General features: G+C 50.0%; 1 protein-coding gene across 1 annotated transcript in view; it reads right to left on the bottom strand.

Annotated features, from left to right (window-relative positions):
- The window catches only part of L3MBTL1 (L3MBTL histone methyl-lysine binding protein 1), a 38164-nt gene that overhangs the window by 6326 nt on the left and 8463 nt on the right, over positions 1-23375 (bottom strand). The window contains exons 6-17 of the mRNA XM_007464749.1: positions 23152-23236; positions 12665-12753; positions 12067-12171; positions 10950-11085; positions 10520-10611; positions 9031-9182; positions 6904-6980; positions 6256-6341; positions 5962-6072; positions 5370-5484; positions 4483-4582; positions 3964-4301 (exon numbers count right to left, since the gene is read on the bottom strand). Of these exons, the coding sequence (XP_007464811.1) occupies positions 3964-4301; positions 4483-4582; positions 5370-5484; positions 5962-6072; positions 6256-6341; positions 6904-6980; positions 9031-9182; positions 10520-10611; positions 10950-11085; positions 12067-12171; positions 12665-12753; positions 23152-23236 (1486 nt within the window). The remainder of the gene's footprint in view (positions 1-3963; positions 4302-4482; positions 4583-5369; positions 5485-5961; positions 6073-6255; positions 6342-6903; positions 6981-9030; positions 9183-10519; positions 10612-10949; positions 11086-12066; positions 12172-12664; positions 12754-23151; positions 23237-23375) is intronic.

Here is a 23375-nt window from a genome sequence, read left to right as displayed (position 1 = left end):
AAAAAAAAAAAAAAAGTCCATTCTGCTTGCCCTCCTTTTCCTAAGTCCTTTTGGGCCCCCATTCTTGCAGCCTCAGGGGGATCTTGTTTGAGAATCAGGATCAGCCTGCCCAGTCTGACACGCACCCCCTACCTGCTGCCTCTGTCTCAAGCTCCACTCCTCCCCACTACGTGCCCAGCCGGGTCTAGTTTATTCTCTGCGTACCAGACCCCGGTCTACTCAGGCAGATGTGGGGTGACCCCTGACCCACTCGCCATGCTGCCTGTCCCTCTGCTTCCTGATCTGTTCCTGGAACCCCTGGCTCCCGACTCCAGCCTCCAAGCGGCTCTTTGATTTGGTGAGTGACCCTGTTCCACCTGGCTCCCTCTTTGGCCAGGCTTGGTGGCTGTCTGCTTGGACTTCATCTACTTCCGGCCACTCTGGCAAACCTGGCCCCTACCCACCTTACCTGCCTTGGATGGGCCACATGGCCACTGTCCCATGGGGCTTGCCCTGCCTCTGCCCAGAATCCAAGACAGCTGGCTCTATCCTGTTCAGGTGGTAACTCTAGACTCTCGTGAACGCAGCCCGCCGCTGCCCTCCTCTTGCAGGCCCACCCTGCTCATCACATTGTGCTTGCACCCCTCCTCTTCTCGTCAGCTGTTCACCCTGACTCCTTGCACCTCACAATCATCCCCAGAGCCTCTGGGATCCCGTTTCCAGTCCCACTGACTGCTCTTCCGTAACTCAGCCCGCCTGCGGCCTCTCTGCTCATCAGCCCAAACCCGTCTGGGGTGAACCCCAGATCTCCCGTGACAGCTACTGCCACCAGCGCTTCATCTGCCTGCCCTCAGGTCTGGCCTCCTGTCCACCAGGTGCCCCTCTCTGAAGCCCTGTGTCTGGTGCTCCGTGTACGCTGGCGAGAGATCGAGATCTGGGAGCTGTGCTGCTCCTTATCTTTCTTCCCCAGAGCACAGGACAGGAGCTTTTGCAGGCACCCGTGATATCTTATCTAACTGCAAAACATCTAGCTGCAGGTCAGAAACAGCTCCTCTTGTTCTTTTTTTTTTTTTTTTTTTTTTTTTTCTTTTTTGTCTTAAAAGCGACAGAAATGTATTCCTCATGGTACCACAGGCTGGAAGTCCCAGATCAAGGCACCAACAGATTCGATATCTGGTGTAGGTCTGCTTCCTGACCCACAGGCTGCCATCTTCTCACTGTGTCTTCACATGGCAGAAAGGGCAAGGGGTCTCTTATAAGGGCACTAATCCCATTCTCAAGGGCTCCATCCTCATGACCTAATCACCTCCCAAAGGCCCCACCCTGAATACCGTGACACTGGGGATTAGGTTTCAACATATGAATTTGGGGGGGGGGATACAAACGTTCCGTCTATAGCACTATTATTATTGGAGGTTAATAACGGTGTGCTGAATAGGCACTGCGGAAAGGCAGGGGAACCACGGTGGTGGGGGGGGCAGTGGGGGTAATGCAGTATAATAGAAAACACAAACTGGACTCAGAATCAGGAAATGGGGTTAGTTCCTTACTAACTTGCTCTTTAGTCCTGGGCAGGTCATTTAACATGGGCCTCAGTTTCTCCATCTGTAAATAAACTGGTTGGGTAAGGAGATCACTGCGGTTTCCCCATTCCTTCCAACAGCTGATACTCATGGGGCGTGAACGGCCCTGCGAACAGAGTGAGCACAGCTGAGGCCTGTCCTCTCCAGGCAGTCTCCCCCAGGGAGCCGTTTCCCAGCAAACCCAAAGGGAGGAGGTCCATCCGCGGACGCGTGAGAAGTCTCCTCCAGAACGAAATCCAGAGTGACAAGTGTCCCCTCTGGGAGAGCCAGCTGGTGGAATGGCGAGTTCTGCCCAGAGGTCAGAGGCCTGGGCTCTGTCCCCCACCCTGTCCCTGAAGTGCCTCAGGCCTTGGGTGAGTCCTTCCCGGTCCAATCTGGGCCACAGCCTCAGTCTGTGGAAAGAGTTCTCAGGATAATTCTGGAATGAACACAGTAGGCAAGAGCCCTCTGGCAGTCAGAACATGGAAGCCAACAAGGTGTACCAGGACGGGATAGAAGAGGTGCCCACGGCAGTCCCATCTCTGAAAGTCCCCACTCTGAGGGCCGGGAGGCAGGCCAAGACCCGCCTCACTCAGGCCTGAGGCTGCGGGAATTGCCTTCTGTTTCTACCAAGAGGAAACAGTATGGAACAGCAGCAAGAGGGAGTCAGGCAAGACATCAGGACTAATAATTCCTGCAGGTTATCGAGCACTTCACATGGACCACCTCATTTAAGCCTCTCACCACCTTTTAAGATTGGCACTACTATTATTAGCATTTTACAGATGAGGAAGCTGAGGCTCGGAGAGGTGGCTTCACCTGCTCAAGCTCTCACAGTGTGTAAAAGGCAGTCTGCCTTGATGTTGTGCTTTAAATCTCTGTGCTAATACTGCCCGGGTTACAGAGACTGTTCCTGAAGAACTGGAATAGCCTGGGTCCTGCCCAGAAATTGTGCATTGATCCAGGTGATTTCTCAAGGTCTCTTCTTGCCTTAAAGTGATGTGCATTCAGGGAATTCCCTGGCCGTCCAGTGGTTAGGACTCTGTGCTTCCACCGCAAGGGGCCCAGGTTCGATCCCTCGTCGGGGAGCTAAGATCCCGTGTGCCCCAAGGCGTGGCCAAAAAAATTATCTAACAAAAAAAAAATGATGTGCATTCAACTCAACTGAAACAAGATCCCCAGCATCCCTGCTGTGTATCAGGACCTGTGCCAGTGACTGAAGATATAGATGAATTCATCATGCAGTGGAGGGCTCGGTCACCTTGTCCCTCCCCTTGGAGCCATGGGCTGAGCTGTGTCCCATGCCCCTTAAAATTGATATGTTAAAGCTCTAATCTCCAGTACCTCAGAATGCGACTGTATTTGGAGAAAGGGCCTTTAAAGAGGTAATTAAGTTAAAATGAGGCTGATAAGGTGGACCCTAAGCCAATCTGTCTGGTATCCTTATACGAAAAGGAATTTTGGAGACATGGAGAGACCCTGGGGGCACACAGGCGTAGAGCAAAGACCATGTGGGACACAAGCAGGAAGGTGGCTGTCTGTACGCCAAGGAGAGAGGCCTCAGAAGAAACCAAACCTGTTGATCCTGAGCTTGGACCTCCAGCCTCCAGAAGTGTGAGAAAGTACACTTCTGTTGAAGCCACCCAGTCTGTGGTACTTGGCTGTTGCCGCCAAGCTAAGACAAAGGAGGTGGAAAAGTGAACTGACATGTGGGTCAGATAACTTATGTCTGTTGTACCAGCAGCAATAGCGGGAGAAGTCAGACCCGAGTTTGAAGCCCAGCTCAGCCCCTTATGAGGTGAATGACCTTGGGCAAATGACCTCACTCTACCAACCTCTCACTCCTCTTCTCTCAGGAGAGAATGACAGCTATGTTACAGACCACTTGTGAGAGTCAGCAACGGTATAGGTAAAGCATCTGAAACGGTGCTGGGCCCATAGTAGGTGCTCAATAAACAGCAAAGTAGCCACTATTATTTCAGGTAATTGACACCGGAAAGGCAGATATTATTCACGTTTTCAAATGAGGAAACTGAAGCTCAGAGATGTTAACTAAGTTGCTCAAGGCCGCACAGCTAGAAAGTGACAGGCATGGCCTCCCTCCCTGGAAGCCTAGATTGAGAAAAGCAGAGCTGGAGGCATCATCCCACCTCACAGTGAACCAGAAGTCCAGAGAGGCTCTGCGCCTTTCCTGGAAAATCACAGCAAAACCAGGGATGAAAAGGGGCTGGAATCTGAGGTCGCTCAAGGCCCTACCCTGTGGTCTTGCCACTGCTCTGTATCCCCAAGTATCTCGAATGCAGAGGTGGCCTGCCTGCCAGCTTCTCCGGCTCTGGGCACGCCTGGTGACTCCTCCCACCAATTACTAAGTACTCATTGTGAACGTGGCAGAGGACACAGGAATAAATGACCCAGGACTCACTCGGGAAATCTTCCTGTGGGACCTTCTGATACTTTGGAGGGCGTCCGATCCTGGAGAGAGAGGGACCAGGTCCGTGGCAGGGAATCAGGGCCTGGCCTGGCCCGGGAGGACTCGAGGCCCTGCACCCTTGCCCTCCGCACCGGCTGTGATGGCGAGGCTTCTTCCTTAGGGAGAAGCCCGAGAGGGTCCTCTTTCGGGCCAAGGCCTCCGTGTCGGACAGCTCTGCCTTCAGCCGGCTCTGGTTCCTCTCGGCCAGTGGGCAGCCCGAGAGGCAGTGGTGGGCTGTGAACTTGCCTGTGACGTGGCCAGAGCCATCACAGCCAGGAGTGGGGCACTTTCTGGAGAAGAAGAAGGCTTAAGATGGGCTGAATCTGATCGTTCCCACTTAGCCCTTCCCAACTCTGGCCCCATTAGGAGAGCAGCTGGGTGGGCCCTGGCCGGCCACCCATAGTGGGTATAAAACAGACCCTCTCTGAGCAACCATGCCCGAGGGTCTCTTAGCAGGAGCCCTTCACTCACCGGTGGTGAAAGCTGTACTTGGAGGTCCTGGTCTGTGGCAGGCTTCGACAGCTGAGAGGGGGACAGCCCCCAGGGGAGGCAGAGCTGGGCTCTCTGGGTCCTGGAGGGGCACGAAGAAAAGGGTCAGCACAGGGCCCTGGCGGTGGGGGCGGGGCTGGGAGAGGACTCATGCAGGGCAGGGAAGGTCAGCTTCCCTGACTAGGAACCAGTTCCCCAGGTGCAAGGGGCCCTGAGCCAGGCTGGGACACCACTTCCTCGATGGATACGGGTGTCAGCCCCTCTTGGGGCTCTCACGTACTCTGTGGAAACCTGCAGGCCATACTCTCTGAAAGGAGGAAAACGCTCAGGGACAGCGACTCAGAGCCGGTGTGCGCACAGCTGCCCCCGACAGCCACATCAGGCAGATTCTCATGTTATTCTTGTTTCTCAGTTTTGCCCCCAAGACTTTGGTGACCTGTTTTAGGCTCTGCCCATGTGCAGAGAACAGTCAAGAAGAATCAACACCACATGCAAAACAGATGTGGGTGACCTCTAACCCCTGCCTGCTGAGGGGACCAGGATTTGATTTAGGGAGCCACACTGCCTTAGCAAACACAGCGCATGCTCTGTGTGGCTCTGCTATTCGCTGAGAGAACTCCCCAGGGGTACAACTGCCTCCTAAGTACATGCTCCCAAGTGAGCTTGGCCCTTCACACCTCCAGGCTCCAAACCCAGCAAACTGGGGAGGCCAGAGGCACTGCTATGTGTAGCAGAGACCCCCGGGGTGGGGAGGATGAGGGACCCCAGAGCTCACTGTGGGCATGCTATAGAAGGGGGAGGGGTGCCAGAGCTCGGGGGCAGGGCCGGACATCAGGAGGAGAGGGTCAGAGGGCCCCAGGGGTACACACGGAGAGGAGGCTGCAGGGGATGCCCTGTCTTGGAGCACCAGCCCGCGGGGTGGATGTCAGGGTGATCGGCATCGATCCAGAAGTCATAGGCGTGACTCCAGCCATCAAAGTGGAGCTGGGAAGGAAAGACCCTTGGAGGTCATATGTTCCTCGTGGAGCCCAGCTCAGCCGGGAGGTCCTCCAGGCTCCAGGAGGCTCTCCCCATCCCTGGGGCCCGTCAGAAGCAAGAGCCTGGATTGCAAGAACCAAGGGGCCAACCCCACAGTAATCTGTCGTGGCCACCACACTTCCCAAGGGTTTCACCCTTTAAGTTGGTGGCATCTCCCATCAATCCTTGGATAGGACAAGGATTATTAGGCCCATTTTACAGGCTCAGAGAGGGGACGTGACTTGTCCAGACTCACAAAAGTAAGTCACAGATGAGGCCAGACTGAGACCCAAGATCTTCGGCCTCAGGTTTAGAGCTCCCTTCCCTGCAACGCACAGCCTCCCTCAAGTCTGGCTCATGCCATGCCCTTGACCTCAACCCAGCCTACAGAAGTCCTGCCCAACTGGCCTGTCCACTCCCCCAGCCCGAGGGGCCCAGAGCCACCTTTATCCGATGGTCCTCCACGTCCTCCACGCTGGCCACACGAATTAGGGCTGGGTTCCTGCGGTCCACGGCCTCCAGTTTCATGTTGAGCAGGAAGCTGTGCGGGGGTCGCTGCGGGGGGACAGAAGCCTTCAGGCCAAGGCCCAGCTCAGCAGAGCTGAATCCCCAAGAGGGGAGCCCAGGTGCTGTGCCTGGGGAAACCACAGCCAAAGGGGGAGGCCAGGGCCCCATCCTGGCTGGCCGAGGGCTCCTCGCCTTCCCAAGCTCAGCTTGGGGCGGGGAGAGATGACTCACCACCTTGAAGGCCCAGGCAGGCACAGCAGAGGCCCCAGTTTCTTCCAGATATTTCTCCCAACAGAAGCTGTCAGCGTCTGGGTAGTCTGGAGGAGAGGATCAGCGCAATGTCTAGGCACCCAGGTGTACTGGGGGCGCTCTCCCCTCCAAGCAGGACCAGGGGCACCGAAAGGACCAAGGCCCATGGAGAGAAGTCCCCCGGCATCACCACAGCCTGCTCCTTGCAGGGGGCTCCTGAGGCAGAGGGGTGCCAGGCAGAAGCAAGCACACCACCTCACAGTTCACAGGGCTTTCTGGGAACCCTGGCCCCTAGCCCGCTCCTCAGCTCTGTTGCTCCAGCCCCGGTCCCATCTGAACCCCTACTGCATGTGGGCCAGCGTAACACCCCGACAGGGAAGGATACACTTTCTTTGCTCTGGACTCCTGTTCCCTTGCTGAGGGGGAGTCAGCTAACTTTCTTCCCTTCAACCTTAACAGAGTCAGGGTTTGACAGGCCTCTCCTAAGATCACAGGGTTCTCAACTCCCAGGCAAAGAAGCTAAGGCTCCAGGCCACATCTGTCCCCTCACCCTGCCCCCTAAAGACCCAGCTAATGAGATACTGGTAGGGGACCAGGGAGAGGGGGGCTTGGCTCAGGCTGCAGGGTCACCTTGTGGAGGGGTGAGGGGCTTTCCTTGCTTCTGGCACCAGCCCACCGGGTGGATGTAGGGGCTGCTGGGATCACACCTGAAATGCAAGAATTATTCACTGTCCCAAGAATCAATCTTGTGAAAATGACTCTACTACCCAAAGCAATCTACAGATTCAGTGCAATCCCTATCAAATTACCAGTGGCATTTTTTACAGAACCAGAACAAAAAAAATCTTAAAATTTGTATGGAGACACAAAAGACCCCGAATAGCCAAAGCAGTCTTGAGGGAAAAAAAAAGGAGCTGGAGGAATCAGACTCCCTGACTTCAGACTATACTACAAAGCTACAGTAATCAAGACAATATGGTACTGGCACAAAAACAGAAATATAGATCGATGGAACAGGATAGAAAGCCCAGAGATAAACCCACGCACCTACGGTCAACTAATCTATGACAAAGGAGGCAAGGATATACAATGGAGAAAAGACAGTCTCTTCAATAAGTGGTGCTGGGAAAACTGGACAGCTACATGTAAAAGAATGAAATTAGAACACTCCCTAACTCCATACACAAAAATAAACTACAAATGGATTAGAGACCTAAATGTAAGACCAGACACTGTAAAACTCTTAGAGGAAAACATAGGAAGAACACTCTGACACAAATCACAGCAAGATCTTTTTTGATCCACCTCCTAGAGTAATGGAAATAAAAACAAAAATAAACAAATGGGACCTAACGAAACTTAAAAACTTTTGCAAAGCAACGGAAACTACAAAGAAGACAAAAAAACAACCGTCAGAATGGGAGAAAATATTTGCAAACGAATCAATGGACAAAGGATTAATCTCCAAAATATATAAACAGCTCATGCAGCTCAATATTAAAAAAACAAACAACCCAATCCAAAAATGGGCAGAAGACCTAAATAGACATTTCTCCAAAGAAGACATACAGATGGCCAACAAGCACATGAAAAGCTGCTCAGCATCATAATTATTAGAGAAATGAATATCAAAACTACAACGAGGTATCACCTCACACCAGTTAGAATAGGCATCATTAGAAAATCTACAAACAACAAATGCTGGAGAGGGTGTGGAGAAAAGGGAACCCTCTTGCACTGTTGGTGGGAATGTAAATTGATACAGCCACTATGGAGAACAGTATGGAGGTTCCTTAAAAAACTAAAAATAGAATTACCATATGACCCAGCAATCCCACTACTGGGCATATACCCAGAGAAAACCATAATTCAAAAAGACACATGCACTCCAATGTTCATTACAGCACTATTTACAATAGCCAGGTCATAGAAGCAACCTAAATGCCCATCGACAGACGAAGGGATAAAGATGATGTGGCACATATATACAATGGAATATTACTCAGCCATAAAAAGGAACAGAATTGGGTCATCTGTAGAGACGTGGATGGATCTAGAGACTGTCATACAGAGTGAAGTAAGTCAGAAAGAGAAAAACAAATATCGTGTATTCACGCATATATGTGGAACCAAGAAAAATGGTACAGATGAACCGGTTTGCAGGGCAGAAATAGAGACACAGATGTAGAGAACAAACGTATGGACACCAAGGGGGGAAACTGGCAGGGGTGGTGGTGGTGGGATGAATTGGGAGATTGGGATTGACATGTATACACTAATATGTATAAAGTGGATGACTAATAAGAACCTGCTGTATAAAAAAATAAATAAAATAAAAATTAAAGAAAAAAGAATTATTCACTGTCCCAGATGAAACTTCGAGGTCCTAAATCTGCTGTCCTATGAGATCATGGCGACAGGGCACACCCTCATGTTACTTCTGAGTGAGAGTGAGACAGATGAGGTGAGAGAATCAGAAAATTCCAACAGTAACTAAAAACTCTAACAGCACCTTAATATCTCAGGGACAATCATGGGTCACAGGGGTTTGCTCGTCTTAACCTTGGTACTTTTAGGTGAAATATTTAATTGCCATCATAATTAATAAATGATGTAGATCAAATCCACAGGGCAGTCAACTGTCCCCCGAGCAATATGTCAGGGCTGGGCTGGGTCTGTGTGAAGCCTCCCGCCCCCACCATCCCCTCCCCATCCCCGTCCCCACTCCCCGGGGCCAAGTCTGGGTCCTCCCACTACCAGTAGTCATAAGTGTCATCCCAGTTGTCAAAGTGCACCAGGAAGCGGCTGTCCACCACGTCGGTCACACTGGCCACACAGATGAGGGATGGGTTCATGCGGTCCACGGCCTCCAGCTTCATGCCCACCTGGAAGCCCAGGGGTGGGGGACTCTGGGGGCGAGAAGAGGGGCTGCCACGGCCAGGCCCAGGCTGGCTTGTGCTGGCCCAGGACCCACTGGCAAAGGAAGAGGAGCAGGTTCCCTGGGGGTCATGCCTGGCGGGTGGGCAGGGAGGAGGGTGGGACAAAGAGGGTCCCTCCAGGGCAGAATCACCAACCTCAGCCCTGAGCCACTCAGGAATTTCTGGCCTCCAAGGGACTCTCAGAGGAAGCCTCACTGTGGCAGAAGATGACTGACTAACACGAGGCTACACACTCACCCAAAGAGTCTGCCAGGCTGAGCACAAGCCTCCCCTCCCCAGACGAGCCTGGCCCAGCTTGGGCTGAGGCAGGTGGGTCCACAGAGGGGTTGGGTGACCGCATGAGGCATGAGCAGCCTTACCCCATTGTGTGGGGGACCCAGACTGAGCCAGGTTGGGGACAGGCAGGGAGACAATCGGAGTCTGGTGATTTTCTCCTTCCAGCGGCCAGGGAGGGGGGGGGGGGGGGGGGGGGAGGGCAGGGAGGCACCTGCCACGTGTCGGGCATGAACTCCAAAAACCATCACCTCCCTCAATCTTTACCACAGCCCTAGGGAGATGGGTATTATCACCCCCATTTTATAAATTAAGTGACTTGCCCAGGACCACAAAGCTGGTCATTGGTGGGGACAGGACTTAGTTTGATTTAAAAATCTGCATCCCCGTCACAATAGCTGGTAGAAGCCCACCGGTCACATGGGAACCTCTAAGTATGATCTCTGGGGCTGGACTGGGGCTGGGGGTACCTGCCCGTTCCTGGACAGCATGGTACAGCCCCTGGCCCACGGGGACCCTGGGCTTTCCATATGGTAACAGTTGTACTGGGAGTTCCCTATATATCTCTCAAACCTTTTGCTTGGGATTAGGAGATATTTTAGCTGTGGGATAAAGTTGCCGGCTGCCTTGAACAGAGAGAAAGACAAGGGGTGAGTGTTGGAACCAAATGGGAAAGCCTCAGTGTTGGTCAAAAGGAAGGAAAAAGCCACTCCCACAATACAGGCTTGGACCTGACACCAAGAACTGCAGAGAAACCCAAGCCAAAAAGAAGAATGACACCTCAGTGCCCAGGCTCGGAGGGGGACGTGCGGAGAGGATTTCAGCAGTAGGGAGGAGGGAGGGAACTGGGGTAGCCCCGTAATCGGCTTCCTCCTCTGGCCCTGGGCCTGCCCAGTAGACCCCGCCCATCTGGTGAGGACCAGAGCCCAGCTGGGGGCACCAGTGGATGAGTGCTTGTCTGCTGAGTCAGAGAGCCTGGCCGGCTGCAGTGACTATCCTGGGAGGCACATGTCCGCTCGCTCAGGGGCACTCACGTGGCTCTGGCTCACAAACAGGTGCTTGGGGGCAGCCTGGGTTCTTGTGCTGCGCAGGTAATGGCTCCAGCTGAACTCCTCCTCCTTGTAACCTGGGCCCCTCGGGGGGGAAGAACAGAGCACCGTGCAGACAGAGGCTGGGCCATGGCGTGCGCACCCCACACTGAAGCAGCAGAATCAGGCAGGCCTGAGGACCCCACAAGCCTCGAGAACCTGCCCAGGGAACCCCTGCCGAAGCAGGACACAACCTGGGTGGACGTCCGCTCAAAGGGCAGGGCAAAGCAGAAGCCCTGGGGCCGAGGCATAGCAGGATGAGATGCAGAGAGGCTGGCTGTGCAATGGGAACAGGGAAGGAGGTACCACCAGGAAGGGGTGGGGGCAGGTCTGGGAGGCTCACTGCCTCACTGGGACCAACCCAGCTAGGCCTTACCTTTGGGGGGCTGCAGCTTGTGCCCTGTCTTCTCGAACCAGCCAGCGGGATGAATGTCAGGGGAACTGGCATTGATCCAGAAGTCGTGGCACTCGGAATACCCATCGAAGTGCAGGCGTAGCCGGTAGCCACATACCTGGCCCCATGACGGGGAGGGAGGGAAGCCGTTGCTGCACTGCCCTTCCCTCACCTCTCCTGGCCCAGCCTGGTGTCTCAGGGGCTCTGGTGCTAGAAGGTTCCCCACTCCACCCCTCCTCAGCCTGGTGTCTCAGGGGCTCTGGTGCTAGAAGGTTCCCCACTCCACCCCTCCTCACCCCCAGGTTTCCCTGCATCCTGCACTTTGCCCCACACCCTCCCATCCTGCAATGAGGATGGTTCACATACTCATGGGCCCTGAGCTCTGGGCACAAGACAGGTAGATTCTAAGGCACTCTCTGGCCCCTCTGAACCCTGGATAGAATCCCAAGGGCAGTGACCAAGGCTCAGGCCTGCTCAGGGCCCCCGGGGACCTTTCGTTCTGCTACCTTCTCTCACTGCTCAGACCTCAGCAAACTGATGGCGGCTCCTCGAGCACGGCGCCCTTGAACGTGGCATTCCACGCCTCAGTGCTTCCGCTCGCTTTGCCTCTTGTGCCTGGAACATCCTATTCATTCACAACTCATCTCTCGAGACTCAGCAATGGAGGCCCTTCCTCTCTGAAGCCGCTCCTGTCCCCTCAGTGCCCCCCTGCTCACATCTGTCATCACCCCTGTGGGCTGTTGCTGTTTATCTGGCTGATTCCCACACAACGGTGAGCTCCTAAGAGGACAAGGACCTTGTTGGACTCATGCCACCATCCCCGCCCTCAGGAGCGCTCCTCCTCAGTAACATCTGTGGCAGATGTTACTGCCACAGTCACCACCTCAGTAACATCTGTGGCAGATGTTACTGCCACAGTCACCACCCCGACCCTTCGCCTGCTTTTTGTTCGATTTTTAGCTTTCTGCGCGTTCCCCTCCCCTTTCTGAGGGCAGTGCAGTGCCCCCTCATCTGAGTCCGGGCCCTCCGTGTCCCTGGCTGGCTCCTTCAAGCCATCCTGAGAGGCATGGCCAGGATGGGGGCACCAGCCTCAGCTCACCTCAGCCACGGTGAGGATGAAGTAAAGACTTGGGTGCTGAGGGTCGATGCCTTCCAGCTTCATGCCCGGTTTGAAGCCATTCTTGTTATGAGTGACCACCTGGTACTGTCAACGCACAGATGGGAGAGGGCTCAGCTTCCCTCCAGCCTTACCCTTGCTTAGTGCGCTTGGGGCAAAGGAACTGCCTTTGGGCTCCACCCGCCCAGTACTACCAAAGGGGTAACTTATTTGGGGATCTTTAGTGCAGGGATCCAAAGCAGGACAGACTAGCTCCTAGGTCCCTCGAACAATGGATTTCAGGGCTCTCTCTTACCCAAGCCATGGAAAGATCAGAATTGATTAGAAAGCACCAGAATTCAAAAGTCTGCAGGCCCAGTGATGGGTGAGCCTGGGTCCCACTCCCCTATTTCTTCCCACCGAGGAAGCCCCTTACAGTGAGCCCTTTTCTACTCTGGGCCCCTAACAAGTCTTTCCACCTTCCATTCTGCAAGTCCTTTGAGGGATGTCAGACAAAGAAAACACCAGAAGGCCTGAGTTTGGTGGTGAGTCCCTGGACTGGGAAGACAAGCTCTTCCTAGGAGGAAGGTATGTGACTCACGTCCTGGAAGAGGCTGGCGGGGGCAGTGACGGCCTTCTGTTCCTCAAGGTAGGATTCCCACGACCAGCCTTCCTCCTTCTCCCCTGAGGCTGTGGGCAGGAGACAGACAGGCTGACCCCTGGGCTGCTCCCCAAACACTATCTTCCAACCCAACTCTACCTTAACCTCCAAAACAAACTTTTGCCTGTGATTACGTGCTGCCCTCTGGTCCCACTCAGCCACGAGGGGCCGCACACAGCGGGCTGTACCAAATTCTGTCCGCCCCGTCCCACCCCAGCCCACTGTGAGCAAAAGCACTTTGGATTGGGGAGCGACTAACAGAGGTTAGAGTCTCAACCACAGAGGGACGAAGCTGCGTGACAAATCCTGAGCCAGAGGACTTAATCACAGCAACACCTAAGCTCACCGGAAAAGAGGAGGAAAAAGAGAGATGGGAGGAAAACATGCAATGAGGAAGAAACAGAAGAGACCACACAGAAAGAAAAACCCCCTTTTCCCGATTCTCCTTCCTCTGAGCACTGACTGACAGGCTCACACAGAGACAAAATGTATGTATGTGTGCTCGGTGTGCCCAGAGTAGAGACTGATTCCACACACACACACCCCAGACATACACACAGAGTGCACACAAACACACACTCACACACACGTACTTTGGTCAGGGCCTACAGCCCCCGGAGTCTCCAGGTCCTGGGGAGGGGGAGCTGAATCCCCCTGTGGGACCTTCAATTTAGCCTGAGATGGAGTCCTGGCCTCCAACACAGAGGTGAAACATCCTTTAAAGATGGGAAAAGCTGGCAACGTGTAAGGTAAGCTCCCAACGTCAGCCTGAAAAAATTTGCCACAATCAATTCACATCGCTTGGGTGAACAGCTCCAGCTTCTTCTAGAAACTTCCGTGCCTCAATCTTGTCATCTGTCAAATGCAGATCATTTTGTCTACCAGAGAGGGTCATCAGGAAGAGCAAGTGAGATGCTGTGAGTAAAAGATCCTTATGAGATACTGGATCCTTCCTAGGTCTCCACGAAGTCCGTCTGATCCGGATTCTCGCTCTGCCTAGCTCTGGCTCGCTTGGCTATTGCTCTGGGTCATTCTGGTGTGGAGTGGTTTGTCATTCAGGAAGAAGCTTTTTCCTTAATTGGAACCTACATGGCTCCTAGGAGCTGTCTACGTTCACCAGTCACTCCACTGAATCTTGAGATCCCAACCATCTAACCCAGATGGGCCAAAGCAGGTATTTTCTTCACCAACAGATCAAGTAAGCCAGGAAATTCTGAGACCTACACCACACAGCAACTTAGAGCACTGCTCTTCCAACTCCCCTTTGTCCTGAGTGAAACCTGGGTCGCCCCTTAGAATAGCGGTCCCCAACCTTTTTGGCACCAGGGACCGGGTTTTGTGGAAGAGTTTTTCCATGAAGGGGGGTAGGGGGGATGGTTCAGGTGGTAATGTGAGCGATGGGGGGGTAAGGGGAATGGCAGATGAAGCTTCGCTCGCTTGCCTGCCATTCACCTCCTGCTCTGCAGCCCAGTTCCTAGCAGGCCGAAGACTGGACCGGGGGTTGGGGACCCCTGCCTTAGAACACATCACCCACTATGGTCCCTCAAGAAACTCTCACTGTTCCCACTCGGTCCTCATCTGGATTTATGGTGTAGGGGGAGGGGCAGGGAGGAGGCTTCAGGATGCCAGGCTTAGCATCACCGTGCTGTTTCTGGCCACTGGCATTCCACATCATCCTGCATAATACCTGTTTTTTCAAATCACCAGTACTATTTACCAATCCCTTTACAGCACCCAGTTCTCTGTGGATGACATCTTTCTTTTTGTCTCACTCTTCCCAAACTATAACATAAGCCAAGGAGCTCATTAGCTGTCAGATTCCTCATCTCAGGCACCTCAGCCCCGCCTTGGCTCTTTTCATTCCAAGTTCATTTTTTGTTTTGAAGATGTTGGGGGTATGAATTTATTAATTAATTAATTTATTTTTGCTGTGTTGGGTCTTCGTTTCTGTGCGAGGGCTTTCTCTAGTTGTGGCAAGCGGGGACCACTCTTCATTGCGGTGCGTGGGCCTCTCACTATCGCGGCCTCTCTTGCTGCGGAGCACAGGCTCCAGAGGCGCAAGCTCAGTAGTTGTGACTCACGGGCCCAGTCGCTCCGCGGAATGTGGGATCCTCCCAGACCAGGGCTCGAACCCGTGTCCCCTGCATTGGCAGGCAGACTCTCAACCACTGCACCACTAGGGAAGCCCCTCTCTTTAGCCATACTCCAACATGGCCAAGCTCTAAGCCCCTCATGCCATAGTAGAGACCTCTGACATCTTCACCTGCCATCCCTCACCCTCCCATCCTTACCCTCCCATCCTCCCCGCCACTTCCCTCCCTGGGCCTTTATTACCTGGATTCTCTCATAGTCATAACACATAACAAGCACACAGTCTTCACAGTTTACCATCGCCCACCACTTCCTTCTACCTTGACCATTCCTTTTACCATGTAGGGGTACCTCCCATGCACCATGTCTGGTGCCAGAAACTGAGGGTACAGGGATGGTTCAGAGACTTCATATACATGGTCCTCTTTGATCCTAACATTGTCTGGACATGATAGGCAGGGCTGGTAGTAATCCTTTTCACAGATGAGAAAAGAGATTAAATGTAATCCACTAGAGAGAGGCCTGACCACTAAACCTTTTAGTAATGACTAGACTCCCTCCCTGACCAAGCCCCCAGCCTCCTCCAGTTTCCTGCATCCTTTTTCCATGGTGAACAACTGGCTGAAACTTTAGGTACATCCCCAAGCTCAAATAAGTCCCAAAGTTCCTGTGCATGTTTGTGTAGTTTGTGTACCATACATAGGTGCCCAGCCAAGAGGGTGAATGGGGGCTGAAATCTAGCCTGGCTCCTTGCCAGGCCACGTGGCTTAGTCTGCTATGAAGACAGGTTGCCTTTTTCTAATTGGTCTGTTCCGAAGGGGCACCTTTTTATAATTTGCACAAAGGCACCATATAGGCTGGCTGTAGCACCGATCCTCTCTTGATTTCCAGAAATGCTCCTTTGCTTATTTCTGCTCCCTTAGACTAGACGCCCCTGGCTAGCACTTTCTTAGCAAGGTCAGGCTGTCCAAAACCAAACTCACAACTTCTCTGCCAAAGCTTCTGCCCCTCTCAGTATTCTCTATCCTAGTCAACAGCACCACACCATTCATCCAGCCTTGCAAGCTGGAAGCTTGGAAGGGATCCTTTACATTTCTTTTTTTCCTCCCCAGGATTCTTTAGTGACTGAGTTCTACTGATTCCAACTCCTAGCTATCTCTTGACTGTGTCTCCACTTCTCCATGTTCTCTGTCCTTCTTGTTTTGAACCTAGTCCTAGAGCCTCTTAATTTATTGTGCCTAAAACTCAGTCTATTGCCAGAATATCTCTAAAATAAAAATTAGTTTGTTATTTTTTTGCTTTGAGGTCCTCAATGGCTTTGGATTTCCAATCAAAAGCCAAAAATCCAAATACCTTTCCACACATACAAACCCCCTAGTGAACTAGCCTCATCCTGCATTTCCATGCCTCTGTGCCTTTGCACATGCTGATCCCTCTGCCTCAGAGATTCTGTCACCACCCTGTCCCATCCTCCTATCTTTTTCTCATCCTTCAAGACCCAGCCATATCTCTGGCACCTAGCATAGGGGTTTTTTATTTTGTTTTTTTTGTTTGTTTGTTTTTTCGGTACTTGGGCCTCTCACTGCTGTGGCCTCTCCCGTTGCGGAGCACAGGCTCCGGACGCACAGGCTCAGCGGCCATGGCTCACGGGCCCAGCCTCTCCGCAGCATGTGGGATCCTCCCGGACCGGGGCACAAACCCGTGTCCCCTACATCGGGAGGCGGACTCTCAACCACTGCGCCACCAGGGAAGCCCTAGCACAGGGTTTTTACACAGAATAGATGCTCACCAAATGTTTGCTAAATGAATGACTAGAAGGATGGATGGATGCATAGGTGGATGCATAGATAAGTGGATTGAATTCACCCGCCTACCCCGTAGAGCCTTCCTCGATTACATGAGGAGGTGTTTCTTCTTTGAAGGTCCTTTGTATCTACATACCACTATTAAAAAATAGCTCTCTCTGCAGCTAGACTGTGAGCTCTTTAAGGGCTGGTATTGTGTTTTGCTTACTCTGAACTCTTAGCATCTAGCCCAGTGCTGATACATGGTAGGCACTTACTGTTTGTTAAACAAAAGCACAATAATGGAAATACCACATATCAAAAACTGTGTGGGGATGTAATGTACAGCACAGTGACTATAGTTAATAACACTGTATTGTAGGTGGTCCAGTGGTAAAGAACCTGCCTTCCAATGCAGGGGGCCTGGGTTTGATCCCTGGTCGGGGAATTAAGATCCCACATGCCACGGGGCAACTAAGCCTGCCCGCCTCAACAAGAGACCCCGCGTGCCACAAACTACAGAGCCCATGCGCCCTGGAGACCGCGCGACACAACTAGAAAGAGAAAACCCGCAAGCCACAACTAGAGAGAAGCCCCGTGCCTCAACAAAGAGCCTGCGCCACCGTGAAAGATCCCACATGCCTCAACTAAGACCCGACGCAGCCAAAAAAAATAAAGAAAAAAAATCAAAACACTGTACTGTGTATTTGAAAGTTGCTAAGTGAGTAGATCTCAAAAGCTCTCATTACAAGAAGAAAAATTCTAACTATGTGTGGTGATGGGTGTTAACTAGACTTACTGTGGTCATCATTTCACAATATATACAGATATCAAATCATTAGGTTGTACATCTGAAACTAATATCTCAATTAAAAAAAGAAACCCATGCGAGATGCAGCCAAAGGAGTATTTAGAGAGAAATGACAGCCATAAATGAACATATTAAAAAGAAAGAAGGCTGAAATTAATTAAATCTGAAAATTAAAATTAATCTGTTTCATGAAGTTAGAGAAAGGAAAGTAAAATAAGCCCCAAGAAAATCAAAGAAAGGAAATAAAAAAGAAAAGACAAATAAAATTAATAAGGCTCTGGCCAGACTGATTAAGAATCTTTTTGGGGAAAAAAAAAAAAGGAATCTTTGGGAGGGGGTAAGGGGAAAGGGGAGATGTTGGTCAAAGGATACAAACTTTCAGTTACAAGATGAATAAATTCTGGGGACCTAATGTACAGCATAGTGAGTAGAGTTAATAATGCTGTATTATATACTTGAAAGTGGCTAAGAGAGTAGAGCTCAAATGTTCTCACCATAAAAAAGAAATGGTAATTATGTAATGTGAACAGGTAATGTCATGGTGGTAATCATTTTGCAATATATGAATATATCAAATCAACATGTTGTATACCTTAAACTTACACAATGTTGCATGACAATTATATCTCAATAAAGCTGGGGAAACAAAAGAAACAGAGGGAAGGCACACGTAATAATAGGAGAAATTTTAAAAGGGATATCACTACATATCCTGCAGACTTCAAAAAGATAAAGGGATATCGTGAAGAACTTTAACATTCTTTTGGCGAATTCCCTTCTTAATCACCCAGTCTTAAGCCTAGGTCTACACACTAATGAAATTGCTCTCTTGAGTCACCAGGGCCACAATCCAATGATCTTGTCTTATTACTCAACCCTCTTGATCTCCATGTGCTACCAACCACCTGTTCCGTCTCAGCATTTCCTTCTTGCTGTACTTTCTTGGCTGTGTCTTCCACCTCTTCTACTTCCATTACCGGTTTTTCTTCCTCCCACCCTAACCCTGCTCATTAATGGTGGATCCCTAGAAATCAATATCATACTTCCCTCCCACCTTCTCTCTGGAAGCTTCTTCAGCACGGCTTCAGTTTCTTCAGTAGAGATAATTCCCAAATGAACGGTTCTAGCCAGACCTTCGACTGGAAGGTCAACAGGAAAGACAAAAAAATGTCAAGAGAAGAACAGAACACCACGGTTCAAGAACAACTGATGGCAAGCAGTCATCAGGATGCCACCATTGGCTGGGTCTTTTCATTTTAAGTTGCTACAGATACACCTCTGTATTTATCTACTTCTTATAGAGCATGGTTAGTCAATTCATAATCAGCTCATTTTAAGACAGAATGCTTAACGAAGAGCCTGTTACTTGTGTTCCAAAAGTATAAGGGATCTATGCCTGGGAATACCAAACTCAAGAGGTTGGGCTCCATAATGCTGTGCTCCACTGTTTATCCAGCCCTCAGTTTCTACGGAGTATAAATGGACTCTTTTCAAAATCTAATGAAAGGGGCTTCCCTGGTGGCGCAGTGCTTGAGAGTCCGCCTGCCGATGCAGGAGACGCGGGTTCGTGCCCCGTGTCGGGAAGATCCCACATGCCGCGGAGCGGCTGGGCCCGTGAGCCATGGCCGCTGAGCCTGCGCGTCCGGAGCCTGTGCTCCGCAAATGGGAGAGGCCACAACAGTGAGAGGCCCGCATAACGCAAGAAAAAAAAAAAAAAAAAAAAAAAATCTAATGAAAGCCATGGGCCACCTCCCCAGGAAAATGAGCAATTCACAGAATTTTGCTTGTAAATTTAAGACGGCACTGCTGCAAGCGGCATGTACTGATCAATGTCTCGTGCTGAATCACACACTTATATTCTCAACTTGTTCCCCAACTCTGCATGGCACTCCTTGTATTTTGATAGGAAACGTGTTTCTTATAACCAATTTGAAAACGGCAAGGATCTGAACAAATATTTCTCCGAAGAGAATATATAAATGGCCAACAAGCATATGAAAAGATGTTCAACATCATTAGCCATCAGGGAAATGCAAATCAAAACCACAAGGAGAGGAACTTCCCTGGTGGTGCAGTGGTTAAGAATCTGCCTGCCAAAGCAGGGGACATGGTTCAAGCCCTGGTCCGGGAAGATCCCACATACCGCGGAGCAACTAAACCCGTGCACTGCAACTACTGAGCCTGTGCTCTAGAGCCTGTGAGCCACAACTACTGAGCCCACGTGCCACAGCTACTGAAGCCCACACACCTAGAGCCCGTGTTCCGCAACAAAGAGAAGCCACTGCAATGAGAAGCCCACGCACCGCAACGAAGAGTAGCCCCCACTCGCCGGAACTAGAGAAAGCCTGAGTGCAACAATGAAGACCCAACGCAGCCAAAAACAAACACACAAACAAATAAATAAATAAATTTATTAAAAAAAAACAAAACACAAAGAGATACCACTCCATACCCACTAGGATGGCTATAATCAAAAAGACAGTTAATAACAAGGCTTGGTGAGAATATGGATAAACTGGAACCCTTATATGCTACTGGTGGGTGTATGAAATTGTGCGGCCACTTTGGAAAACAGTCTAGCAGTTCCTTAAAAGGCTAAACATAGGGTTACCATATGACCCAGCAATTCCACTCCTAGGTATATACCCAAGAGAAATGAACACTTATGTCCAGACAAAACTTGTACACAGATGTTCATATCAGCATTATTCATAATAGCCCCAAAGTGGAAACAACCCATATATCCATCAATTGATAAATAAAGTGTGATATATCCATACAATAGAATATTGTTCAGCAATAAAAAAGAGATGGAAAAAAAAGGGATGAAGTACTGATACACGCTACAACATGGATGAACCATGCAAACACTGTGCTAAGTGAAAGAAGCCAGTCACAAAGGACCACATGTTATATGATCCCATTTATATGAAATGTCGAGAATAGGCGAATCCATATATACAGAAAATAGATTGGTGGTTGCCTAAGGCTGGATGGGAATTGGTGGTTTGGGGGGAATGTCAATTAATGGGTACAGTGTTTCTCTTTGGAGTGATGAAAACGTTTTAAAATTGATTGTGATAATGGCTATACAACTCTGTGAATCAACTAAAAACCACTGAATTGTACACTTCAAATGGATGGACTATATGGTATGTGAATTATATCTCTATAAACCTATTAAAAAGCTGTTTCTTGGGAGTCCCCTGGTGGCCTAGTGGTTAGGATTCCGAGCTTTCACTGCCATGGCCCGGTTCGATCCCTGGTCGGGGAACTGAGATCCCACAAGGTGCGCATCGTGGCAAAAAAAAAAGCTGTTTCTTGTAAAAATATGTATAAAGCACTAACTGTAAAAAAATGGATATGTTAGATATCATCAAAATGAAAACTTTCTGTTCCTCAAAAGACATCATTCAGAAGAAAACAAAAAAGCTAGCCAAAGACTGGGAGAAAATATTTGTAATATATACATCTGACAAAGGACTTGTATCCAGAATATATAAAGAATTAATAACAATTAATTGAAATAATTAAGACAATAACTCAATCCAAAATGGATAAAAATATATGTCTAAAGTAACTATAAGGAAATAGAACAGGATGCTTGTAGCATTGCTCTGAATCTGAAAAGGCTATAACAAGTTGACCCCAAAGAGTGCCACTGCAGATACTTGACCTGGATGTGGGCAGGATGAGAGATGAAACGAGAATATCAGTAACTGTTAAAATTATCAGAATAGCTATTAACAACTATGTAAATTATAAAGACTTTTGCAATGGTGTGTTAGAAAATGATGCTTCATTGGACTTCCCTGGTGGTGCAGTGGTTAAGAATCTGCCTGCCAATGTAGGGGACATGGGTTTGAGCCCTGGTCCGGGAAGATCCCCCATGCCATGGAACAACTAAGCCCACGAGCCACAACTACTGAGCCCGCATGCCACAACTACTGAAGCCTGCGCACCTAGAGCCCGTGCTCCACAACAAGAGAAGACACAGCAATGAGAAGCCCACGCACCGCAACAAAGAGTAGCCCCGGCTCGCCGCAACTAGAGAAAGCCCGCAGGCAGCAACAAAGACCCAAAGCAGCCAAAAAATAAATAAATAAATAAATTTTAAAAAAGAAAATGATGCTTCACACAAAACAATTGAAAAGGTGAAGGAGATATATGGGAGAGGAGGCTGAGTGTGTGTACATGAGTTACATGTTCCAACTCTTAAACTATTGGAACATTCCATCAGGACTAGATACGTCAGGTCTGTAGAACATGAATCCAATAGGTTAGCCATCAAACTGCCAAATAGAATGTAGATAAAATACAGATTATCCACACACACAGGACATGCAAGCAGCCCTGACACCTCCACCTCTACCCCCAGATTCTTCTCCCAAAAATGAGTGGAAAAAGATTTTAGCCATAAATGCAAACTTCTGTCTAATGACAAAGTTTCTTCCCTTGAAAAAAGGCAGAAGGGAGAAAATATCCAGAAACAAATGCCACACTAATGTTCACAGTTGAGATGGTGAAATGTATGAATCAAAAGGTAACTTCAGACTGGTCAACAGGACCCAGCTAAAAAAATGCTGGTTTAAGAATGTATTTCTGGGGAGGGAATTCCCTGGAGACCCAGTGGTTAGGACTCCGTGCTCTCACTGCCAATGGCCCAGCTTCGATCCCTGGTCGGGGAACTAAGATCCCACAAGCCACACAGTGCAGCCCCAAAAAACAAAAAAAGAATGTATTTCCTTAAGAAAGATACAGCAGTTGAGCCAACAGCAACTGCTTCTAACTAACTCCTTCCTCTATTTAAGACTTAAGATGCCATAAACCAATGAGCGTTAAGACTTTGGCTTCAGATGTGACAGCCTCGGGTGAAAGAGACAGCGGTGAAAATCTGGTTTGGCTAAGATGGGCAAAATATGGAATAGGCACTATAGAGTTCAGAGCCCTGGACACAGATTGTGCTCCTCTGTATGGCACTGGATCCATCAAGGCAGAATGATGCCCTAGAACTGACCTCGCTCTCTGGTTCTCTCTGGGACAGGAAAGACAGTGACTCATGCAACTGAGCCATGGTCCAAGAGGAAGCACCAACATACAACTCCTCCATTCATCCACCGAACAAACATTTATTGAGAGTGTACTCCACACCAGCCTCTGGACTAAGAACCAGGGATACAAATGCTTAGTAGAAGAGATTCGGTTTTGAGGGAGGAAGACAGACATTGCTCCCCAGTATCTAGGTGATTATAAGTGTGACAAATGTTACTTGGCTCCAGTTGGCTGTTGTCACATGGCAATGTGGAGATGGTAATGGAGAAGACCTGAGGGCCAGAGCTAACTATGAATGACCTTTGTTCCATTTTTCTTAGAACTGAAGGGTCGGAATGGGGGCCCAAATAGCAAGGTCAGACCAATGACCAGTACGGACTTGATTACACCACCACATGGTGCCATTAAAGGCTGCTCAAGTCTTTGGATATTGTGAGGCCTACTCACAACTGGATAAAAGAGGATAAACAAACACATGATATAACCCCCAAGAACACACATATACTGATGCACAAACCAAAAACACTGTCTCTCTCTCTCTCTCTCTCATTCTCTCTGTCACACACATGCTAACTTATGGTTATCTGTATATGTACAACACACCATCTCAATGGTAACCCACACTCCCAGCCTCACACTTCCAAAGGTGTATACACACATGAATATAATATATACACAGGCCATCATACCAGGCTGGCTGCTGTTCCACTCCTCACTTTCTGGGGTGCTAGTGGTGGGTTGTCCCTCTGGATCCTTTCCTTCTTCTTGCTTCTCCTGTGGAAGGCAAGCCAGATCCCAGCTTCCTGTCCTCATGGATTGGCGTGAAGCCTCAGCCTCTATTCCTGGCCCCTGCCTAGCTCTCTGGTCACATGGTGTTCTTCCCCAAACAGATGGATAGTCTTCTAGGCTACCA

This window comes from Lipotes vexillifer, unplaced genomic scaffold (assembly GCF_000442215.2).
Source record: "Lipotes vexillifer unplaced genomic scaffold, Lipotes_vexillifer_v1.1 scaffold53, whole genome shotgun sequence".
NCBI lineage: Eukaryota > Metazoa > Chordata > Mammalia > Artiodactyla > Lipotidae > Lipotes > Lipotes vexillifer.
This window is presented reverse-complemented; position numbering and strand designations above follow the sequence as displayed.